General features: G+C 61.7%; 1 protein-coding gene across 1 annotated transcript; it reads right to left on the bottom strand.

Annotated features, from left to right (window-relative positions):
• Positions 1-2,976: 2,976 nt before the first annotated feature.
• Positions 2,977-9,045, bottom strand: WDR18 (WD repeat domain 18). Its single transcript, XM_082621809.1, has 10 exons — positions 8,794-9,045; positions 7,488-7,598; positions 6,188-6,321; positions 5,766-5,907; positions 5,124-5,267; positions 4,972-5,036; positions 4,762-4,886; positions 4,371-4,537; positions 3,608-3,676; positions 2,977-3,376 (listed from the first exon to the last, which is right to left on the bottom strand). Exons 1-10 carry the CDS (start codon positions 9,034-9,036, stop codon positions 3,245-3,247), a joined length of 1,332 nt encoding a protein of 443 aa, XP_082477935.1. The 5' UTR covers positions 9,037-9,045; the 3' UTR covers positions 2,977-3,244.
• Positions 9,046-10,189: the final 1,144 nt, after the last annotated feature.

Here is a 10,189-nt window from a genome sequence, read left to right as displayed (position 1 = left end):
TGCGCTGGGTGCCCTGGCCTCTGAGCCTCAGCTCCCAGCTTTTTTTTCCAAGTCTTTTTTTTTTTTTTTGATGTGGACCATTTTAAAAGTCTTTATTGAATTTGTTACAATATTGCTTCTATTTTTTGTTTTGTTTTTTTGGCCCCAAGGCACGTGGGATCTTAGCTCCCCGACCAGGGATCAAACCTGCACCCCCTGCATTGGAAGGCAGAGTCTCAACCACTGGACCACCAGGAAAATCCCTCAGCTCCCATCTTTACAAGCTCAATAGTAGTAGTTCTGACCTACCAGCTACCCTGCACATCAAACAAGCGGACACAGGCAAGGTTTTTTCCTTAATTGTGGTAAAATATACATAATATAAAGTTCACCATTTTAATCATTTTTAAGTGCACAGAGTGGTGGCATTAAGCACATTCACATTGTGCAACCATCCCACCACCACCTCTAGAACTTTTTCATCTTCCCAAACTGAAGCTCTGTCCCCATGAAACCCTGACTCCCCACCCCCTCCCCCAGCCCCCATCATCTACTTCCTGTCTCTGTGGATGTGACTCCCCCAGGGACCCCCGTGAGTGGAATCACACAGTATCTGTTCTGTGTCTGGCTTCTCTCACTGAGCATCATGTCCTCAAGGTGCAACCCTGTGGCAGCAGGTGTCAGAACTTCCTTCCTTTTTAAGGCTGAGTAATATTCCCTTGTGTGAATGGACCACATTGTGTTTATCACCTGTCAATGGCCACTTGGGTTGTCTCCACCTTTTGGTTGTTGTGAATCACACTGCTGTGAACACGAGCGTGCAAATATCTCGAGTCTCTTGCTTTAATTTCTTTGGAGGATGCACTCAGGAGGGGGATTGCTGGAGCATATGGTTATTCCACATTTAATTTTTTGATGACTCTCCAGACTACTGGCCACAGTGGCTGTACCATTTCACCTTCCCACCAGCAGTGCACAAGGGCTCAGATTTCTCCACTGCCTCCTGACACGTTTTATTTCTTAAATAACAGCTGTCCTGGTGGGTGAGAGGCAGTATGTCACTGCGGTTCGCATAAACTCAGCGCACACGCAGGAGTCATCTGTGAATGCTGGGTGCTGCCTGCACCTGCGCCTCTGGCAGTGATGGCCCAGGATTCAGGATCAAATTGTGCTTCTACAGATTGGACAGTAACAGCGGCATTGCTGGCCGTGTGCCTGGAGCCTGTCACACACCCGCTCAGCTGCACACCAGCTCCTGAAGGCTTCCCGCAGGCTGAGGAGGACGTGTACGTTCCCTTTTACAGATGACACGGAGCCTCGGGGGCCAGGTGTGGCTTGCCTGGGCCATGTGGGCATTTCAGGGAAAGAGATAAACGGGCTCCAGCCTTCATGGCCCACCAGCGACCTTCTCTGCAACCAGTTCCTGCCAGCTGACCTCCTGTGAACTCCCTCGGCACGGCCCGCGGAAGGGGGACAAGAGAACTTGCAGGCCTGCAAGGACAGGTGGCAGGGACAGTGTGGGCAAAGACAGTTGCGTGTCAACTGCAGGATCTTCCCAGGCCCAGCCAGGCACCCCCCTTCAGGGCCGAGTCATTAAAGTGACAGCCCCAGGGGTGGGGACCCCACCCAGGGGTGCCTACCCTCACCCCCAGCCATGGGTGTGGCAGATGAGCCAGGAGGAACCCCAGGACCCAAGGCAGCAGCTGAGGGTCCAGGGCAATGAGAATAATACCCCTGCTCCCCAGGGAAAAACCCAGAGCCCGGGAGGTGGCTGCCAGACATTGGCCAATCCCCAGCCCATCTCCTGGCCACCTGCCAGCTCCTCCCTGGGACTCCACCAGACAAGGAGCAACACCGGAACCTCAAAAACTGGCATCTCCTTCCAAGCCACTGAATCACGGGGCGAGTGCAGACAGCTGGGGGCGTGGGGCAGTATCCCAGGCAGAGGGCAGCATGCCCCAGGCTCAGCACCAGGGCTGCCAGGGACCCTCACCAGGGCCAGGGCCTGGGGACGCGGGGCCCGGGTACATGGGACCCGGGCAGGTGAGGTGGCCCTTGGCCCCAGGGGAATCTCAGCCAAATTCTGAGGCCCTCTCCTCATCTTCCGGACCCTCTGGAAACCAAGGGGGTGAGGACGGACTGGGCGCAGACTGCAGACAGGAAAACAGCCCTGGGTGCTCTGGGGAGGAGGGCGCAGCTCCGATCCCCAGCTCTGCTCTGACAAGCTGCCTCGTGACCTGCCCCCACCCCCACCCTGCCTCACTTTTTGGGATCCACCAGGGGCCCAGGGGCTGCACCTACAATGTGGACCCTATCAGCCAGCAGGACTCCTCCCCTGGCAGCTCCCTGGGCAAAGCGGGCCATGAGGGTGGGTGCAGAGCCCCAGCAGGGATGCCCACTAGCTAAAGACATGAACCAGGCGCTGGCCCCCAGCCGAGGTCATTATAGCACCTGCTAAGTCATGTGGATTTTCTGGACCATTAAGCAGACTGTCATTTGCGGGCAGCTTTCTGGAAGGTTCCATGGGCAGCCTCAGGGCCCACCTCTCGGTTGGGCTCCGGGTGCCAGCTGGCGGTGTCCCTGTCTCCCCTGGGCAGTGGGGGTGGGGGTGGGGCCTGGCCTCCCTCCAGCCCCTGACACCAAGAAGGTTCTGGTCAACATGACCCTGGCCCAGAACTGGCTGCCACCCCAGAGCCAGCTGCCCTGACCCAGGTTGGGGGGACGGGACCAGTGTGACTGCACTGCTGTCCTTGAGTCACTCCTGCCCCTGGGGACCTTGTCCTGCAGCTCCCAGAATGCCCCTGCCCTGTCCCACGGGTGGCATGGCCTCTGGGTCATGGAAAGGCACTGGGGCAGCAGATGAGTTAAGAGGTGAGAACCCAGGCTTCTCGACGCTAGATCTGAAACTCGGACCCTGTGATGGCTACGGCGAGGTCCCTGAGGTAGGGCCCGCCATCAGGGTCCTGAGCCTGGCGTGGGCACAAGGAGGCCGAGAGGCAGGATTTCAGCTCTTTTGTTAGACATGGCACAGCACCAACATGACATGGCAGGTCACAGAAGGGCAGCGGGTCAACACTGGACCACGACCCCCGGTGGGGGTGGCAAATCCAAATGATAGGACGCTGGCAGAGGATGGGCTCGGGCCTCGGGCTCTGCCAGCCAGTCGGGAGGGTCCTGGGGGGAGCCCAGGGGGCAGGTCCAGGTGCGGGTCCCGGCTGCGCGCACGCTCACTGGGCCTCACTTGGCCGGGGTCGGGTGCACACGCTCACTTGGCCGGCCGAGTGATGATGCGCGTGGAGAAGTCGAAGAGGTCGCGGTTAATCTTGCGCAGGTTCCGCACCTCGTCCTCCAGCTCTGCCACGCGGATCCGCAGCTGGTCCTGGCCACCCAGCACGCTCTGGGGGAGGGCGGCAGAATGCTCAGAGTGGGAGCGGGCCTCAGATTTCCCACGGCAGGCAGTGGGGCGAGGCTGGCACTGAGGGCCACTGACCCCACGGTCCATGACAGAGGGTGGGGCAGGGGCACATCCCTTCCAACCCAGGCCCAGGCCCCCTGCCGCCCTTCCCTCCAGACAAGCCCCCATCTTGGGCCCCGCCCCTCCCCCATCTTGGGGCCTCTCCCCTCCCACCTTCTCCAACGTGCTGCACATCACCCCGCGCAGCTGTTCCACCCGCTCCAGGTAGCTGGGCTCTGACCCCTGGAACAGAAGGGGCCGCATTAGCTGGCCATTCCCATCAAGCCTCGAGGGACATGCAGACAAATGGTCGGCTAGTGCCTCCAGCCCTGGGAGGGCTCAGCTGCCCAGTGAGATGACGGACCCCACTGCCGCCCAGAGGCCATCCGTCTCCCGCTGGACCCCGTCTGGGCACGCTGCCCTGGGCCAGCAGCCTGGAGCCTGGCACAGCCATCCATCAAGCCGCCGGGAGGGGCGTGGACAGTCCCGCAGGCTCGTGTGACTCTGAGGTGCAGAGACAGCAAACAGAGCCCGGCCTCAGTGGGCAAGGCTGGCCGCGCTGAGGACACGCAGGGAGGGGCCCCGGGGGCCTGGAGGGGCAGGCAGACCATCATGGAAGGGGGTCCCATGGGCAGTGGGGCTGTGAGCGCTCCTGCCGCCCAGCTGGAGAAGGTGGCTGCCCGTGCACAACCTCTGGGTCCTGATCGGCCCCTGGAACAACACCCTGTGCATGGCCTGCTCCCTCTCTGGAAGGTTCCAGGGCTTCCTGAGGTCAGGGACCAGCCATCAGGCTGGCCTCAACGACAAGGGCAGAGAAGCCTCTTCAGCAGAGGAGCATGTGGAAGGTCCCCACCAGGACCCGACCCAAGGGCACCCAGAGTCACACCGCAGAGACTGAGGCCCAAGGGTGGGGGTCCCTGCTGGGGCTGAGACGTACCTGCTGGTGGAGGCCCAGGCGCAGCGTGAGGCCCCCGTGGCGTGGCTCATCCCCATGCTCCGTGCCCAGCAGGTGCTTGTTGAAGTGGGGCAAGGGCAGGCTGGGCCTGAAGTCGGAGCTCAACATGCTGATGGGCGCCAGCATGATGCAGGCGTTGGTCACGGGGCCTGGGGCGGGCAGGCGGCAATCGAGACCCACCCTCAATGGGTCTGGGCTCCCACCCTCCGCTCCTCCAGCCAGCCACCTGGCCCTGACACTCCCGTGCATTCCCGTCCCCACCCTCCACGAGGCAAACCCTGAGTCCTTGCTCCAGCCCCAGGCCGCTCATGGTGTGGACCAAAGGGCAAGTCCCCCCGGGCCCAGGGCCTCCAGGAGGGCTGCGTGCGCCCACCTTTGAGAGCCACCGTCCTGAGGCACTGCTGGCTCTGCACATCCCAGAGGCGCACCGTCTCGTCGTGGGAGCCCGAGAGTAGCACGCTGCCATCCGTGGACACTGACAGGCAGGTCACCTGGTTCCTGGGGACAGACAGGTCACCTGGCGCCCAGGGGAGGGCGGCACAATGACCCACCCCCCACCTCCTGGTCAACCCCGTCCCCGTACCTGTGCCCTCTGAACACCTTCCCGTGGTCCTGCTCCGGCTGGAAGCTCTTCTCTCTCTGCCCGGGCTGTGGAAGCCGGAGGGCTGGTGAGCACAGGGCACGGCTACATCTCAGCCCCAAGCCGTGCACCCCTGGCCCCCCATGCCCACTCACCCAGGTGCAGAGGTCGACCTGGAAGATGGAGCCGTCACTGCCACCGCAGAACATGTGATGCTCAGCCAGGTCCATGGTCACGGCCATGACGCTCACGTCGAAGAGCACAGACAGCAGCAGCTCGCCGGAGGAGACCTCCCACAGCTGGGGGCGGGGATGGGGGCATGGGTCTGAGAGTGGAGCGCAGTGGCCCGGCCGGGAGACTCTGGATGCCACAGGAACCTCAGACGGGAGTTGTCACCACAGGGGTCTTGGGGGTTGGGGGACCTGGTTCTCACGCTGGGACCCCTCGCCACCACCGGCTTCAGTTACTGTCAGCCCCCAGGCCACCACCAGGTCAGCCCTGGACTGCCCCAACCAGGGACGAAGGCCTGAGAACTCCCTCAAATCCCTTGGAGCTTGGCCAGGAGCTGCCAGGTGCAGTGGCCAAGTGGGAATTTCCAAGCCAACACAGGCCTGGACTGCCCGCCACCCACCCCCGCCCCCAGACGTCCTTGAGGCCGAAGGCAGCAGGGGATTAAGAGCTGTCTGGAGCCACCAGCCAGCGGGAGGAGATGATGCTCTGGCTCCCATGGGCCAGGAACCCGCCAGCCACCGGGCTCAGCTCACAGATCCACTGCGGGGGTCAGGGCAGGGCCCTACCTTCACTGTCTGGTCCAGCGAGGCGGTGGCCACCCGGGCCAGGGGCCCACCAAAGCCACAGTGCAGGTCTGTGATGGGGAGGGTGTGGCGAGACCACACGTGCCGGGGGGCGGGGGTCCGGGAGGGGTCTGCCTGCAGCACGCTTGGGGAGGGGAGGAGCCGGACCTCAGCGGGGAGGGCGGCCCCCATCTTGATGCCTTTATACCCTGTCTCGGGGCAGCAACCAGGCCCCCTCACCCGAATAAAAGTCCTGGGTAGCTGCCCAGGGCCCCGTCCTCCTGGCACCAGCCTACCTGACCTGGAGCCCCTTCCCACCCCGGGGCCTGGCCTCTCTGCACAGCAGGTTCCGCGCCCTCGTGGTTAAGGCCTTGCCCGGTCAGAGGCTACAGCTGGATGGGGAGCCGCCAGGGCCAGGGCTCTACCTGCAGAGGCTCCAAGCCAGCACCAGGCAGTCCTTGCCCCCCGAGACAAAGTGGCTGCTGTCCCCCGTGAACTGTAGGCATGACACGTCCTGGTAGTGGCGGCTCAGGATGACCAGAAGGTTCCCCGTGGAAACCTGGGGGGGCAAAGGGGCAAGGGTCACGGGGAGCCCCGGGGGAGGGCCCACGAGGGCCACCCCAGGCCCCCTGCACCAGAGCTTGACCTGCGGCTCTGAAGTGAACAGGGAGGCTGGTGGGCCGTGCCCCCTTGGGTCCTGCGAGCACCTGTTCCCACCCTGTCCCCAGTGAGATAACACAGCCCCAGGGAAGGTGTCAGCGAGAGGACAAGGCCGAGGAGGGCTGGTGAGGGAGGGTCTCTCCAGGATCGGCTGGACCCAGAGCCGATCCTTGCAGCCACAGCTGCAAGTCACCATCTTCCGAGCTGGTTGGCGGGGGGCACAGATGCTGCCGTAGGTTGAACTGTGTCCCCCAGACACATGTATCCACGCCCAACCTCTGGAACCTGTGACCTCCCTTGAACAGGACATAATCTCTGAAGACGTAATCAACTCAGATGAGGTGACGTGGGAGCAAGGTGGCCACTGTCTCTGTAAGAGGGACACCTGGTCACAGACACACAGCCACTCACCCCCCGCAAAAGGAAGGAGAGAGGCTACACGCAGAGGTGGATACAGGCGTCAGAAAGCCCCTAGCCTGTGCACCAGCCTTCGGTTGGCCCCGTGGGGCGCCCCCTCGTGGCCACAGCTCACGCTGGCCAGGAATTCTCCAAGAGGGTGGGGAGCCAGGAGCACACAGTGTCCCCCATCAAGGAGGCCAACCACCTGAGACGTCTGCTGACGGTGGACGGGCCGCTGACGTCTGCCCACACACCCTGCACCAGCCTGACAGCAAACAGAGGGAGGATTTCTACCACAGGGCGACCTGCCTCAGTTTCTCTCCCTGCGCCTGAGCAAGGCCTCTTAGTTTCAGAATCACATACTGAGGTTTAAGAGCTCCGGGGTGAGATTACCAGCTCCCTCTCATATCTTCGGGCCTCGGACAGTCCACAGAGAACAGTCGGTTCTCTTTGCTGATCTCTGGGGCAGCCAGGAAGGTCGTTTTGCCGGTGCCGAGGTCAGGAAAGGCCTTGTCCTGTTGTCTCAGATCCTGCACTGTCTAAGCAGGAAGTGAGGTGAGCTTCCCCCACAAATGTAACCGACTGTCGGTGACAACTGGGTCAGTGATCTCAGCTGGCAGCTTGCGAGCTGAGCCTGCCACCTCGGTTCTGTGCACCTGTGCTCACCTCCCACAGGTATATGCTCTCTGCGATCCCTGCCAGGACGTAGAGGCCGGTGGGTGACGTGGTAAGACAGGTGACCGGTCCGGGGCACATGATCTTCTGCTGAAGCTGGTCCTAGAGAAAGAAGCTTCTGAGTTTCATGCCCGATGAAGGAGCAGGGGGAAGCGAGGCGAGTGGGAGGGGCACCCAGACAGCTGGTAAGTCCAAGAGGACCAGAAAGAGTAGTGGGGACAGGGGTGGTTTGACCAAATCCATGGTTCAGGAAGGGGGTATTTGCTCCAGCTGAAGCTTTGCAGGGGGGGCGGTGGAGGTGGAGGCCTGTGGATTCGCCTGAAAAGCAAGACAGCGCTGCAACTCCCCGTGCTCCCAGTGCAGGGATTGGGGGGGGGGGCAGGTTTGGTCCCCAGGGAACTAGATACCACGTGCCCCAACTAAAGATCCTGCACGCGGCAACGAAGATCCCGTCTACCACAACTAAGACCTGGCGCAGCCAAATAAACGAATAAATAAATAAATATTAAAAAAAAAAAAGGTAAGACAGTGCGTCTCTGGACTGGGGGTCAGAGGAACCGTCTGGCCCCTAGGCTTTCGCCCCAGTCCTGCATCCCCTGACGTCTCGCCTGGGATCTTGAGCGTCAGTTTCTAAATGTCTAAAATGGAACAATTTCTCGAGTTTGTGTGTGTACCACACCAGGCAGAGCCGGAACACAGAGCTTGCAGAAAGAGATGTCAGCTGGCAAAAACAGGTGGCGAGCAGCTTCAGGGGGTGCATTTTGAAGTTTCTGTAGGAGAAACCATGGGCCCTAATGGCAAAAAATAAGTGTCTTTTCAAGGGTGATAAATACACGAGTCTCCGGGCTACCCTTCAGCGGGCTCCCCCAAGCCTCGGACCTTCACCCTCCAAGCCCACGATGCCCACGGAACCCCTACGGCAAACTCCTTTCAACTACACTTCCCACCCCACGCCGGCTCCAGCGCAGGGCCCCCAAGGGACCCACACCAGCTCTCCTTGTGCGCGTGCGCACCGCTGGCTGCCCAGAAGCCCGCCCGCCACACCTCCAAGCCGCAGCCCACCCTCAGCTCAGCGCGTGCGCGCAGCGCCCTAACCGCTCCCACCGACGCCGGGCGCGCGGCTCCCTCCCCCCACCAAAAAGCCCCCAGACCCGCGCGTGCGCAGAGCATCCTAATAGGATTCCCCAGTTCCCACCGGGGTTCAGGACCCGTGCGGATCCCACCGCCCCCTCTTCCGACCCCAGGCCCGTGAGCCCCGCGCATCCCGCCAACGGCGCCCGGGCGCGTGCCGCCGAACCTTCCTCTGTAGCTCCCAGGCGCTGATGTAGTTCTTGCCCAGCTGCGCCGCCAGCAAGTACTCGCCATTGAGCAGCGCCAGGCCGCGAGGCCCGGCCTGGCCGCCGCGGTATGTGAGCAGAGTGGCGCCCGAGTGCAGCTCCCACACGACGCAGCTCCACAGCTGGGCCGCCGAGTCGGTACACACAGCCACCTCCATGGGCGCCGCCATCATGCCTTCTCCACCGCCCAGGACATGCGTCATCACTAGCGAGACGCGGGCGACTGCGCCGTGCCGGCTAGAGCGGTGCCCACGTTGCCCGGCTCCCGGCGGCTGGCCGACCCGAGCGTGCGCACAGGACTCGGGGAGGGGGCCGCCCTGTGAATCAGGTGGGCTTTTCTTTCCCGCTCCGCGGAGAATTAAGGGGCGCACAGCCTGGTTAGAGATCTTGGAAGATTTCTTCCAAAAATAAATGGAGAAACCCAGGCCGAGGGTCTCCTGAGAGCAGTTAGTAGTTTCAGAGCCTGGAGGTCTGGCTTGGCCATTTCCACTGGGCGCTTTTGGTTAAGCACTCAACCTCTCGAATGATGACGATGATTATTTTTAACGTGCATATATTGAATACCGACCTCACAGGCCCGAATGAGACACTGCACGTAAAACAGATTACGCACCTAACATAACAGGTAGTTGGTGTTCAAAACGTAGTTAGACGCATATTCACGGATCCATCGTCCGCCTCCGCCGGACCTCTCTTCTTCGGGGGCCACAAAATCCACATTTTTATTTCGGCAACTTGGTGCGGGTCGAACAAGTCGCGAGCTCTGTCTGGGGAGCACCCAACAATTTCGCGTCAGCGCTGCCGGCCGCAGGCCACGTTTACAAACAGGGCATTTTAAAATGTGGAATTAGTTGTTAACCTTTGAAAAGGGGGAATTTCGCTCAGGAGTCGCGGTCTCATGGCTGTCCTGGGCGGCGTACCCACAAGCAACACTGGGGAGACTGGGTGCGGGGTGCGTCCCCCAATCCCGCTCTGCTATCCGGGAGGGGATGGTGGAGAGGAGAGCGGAGGAGGGGCCTTCCTGGAGGAGGAACGGCGCCCGGAGCCTGGGGCTCCGCAGCCCCAGGCCCGGCCGCCAGGTGGCAGGCTCGAGCCACTGACCGGGATGCCGGTCGGAGTTGCTCCCAGCCCAGGGGCCACAGCAAGAAGCAGCAACCGGGAGGAGGGGCGTCAGGGGGGACCTGCCTGATCTGGAGGAGGGGCTTCCCAGAGCAGGTGTCCTTAGAGCGGGAACTAACAACCTGAAGAGAAAGAGGGGCAGAGGTACGTGCAAAGGCCCTGAGGCGGATCATGGAGGGGGAAGCTGGATATGGGGACCTGGATTTTATTTTATCCCTGGCGGGGTGGTGGGGGGAG

The sequence above is a fragment of the Mesoplodon mirus genome, assembly GCF_964341445.2.
Source record: "Mesoplodon mirus genome assembly, chromosome: 5".
Classification (NCBI taxonomy): domain Eukaryota; kingdom Metazoa; phylum Chordata; class Mammalia; order Artiodactyla; family Ziphiidae; genus Mesoplodon; species Mesoplodon mirus.
The sequence above is the reverse complement of the archived record's forward strand: the minus strand, read 5'-3'. Positions and strand labels throughout refer to the sequence as shown.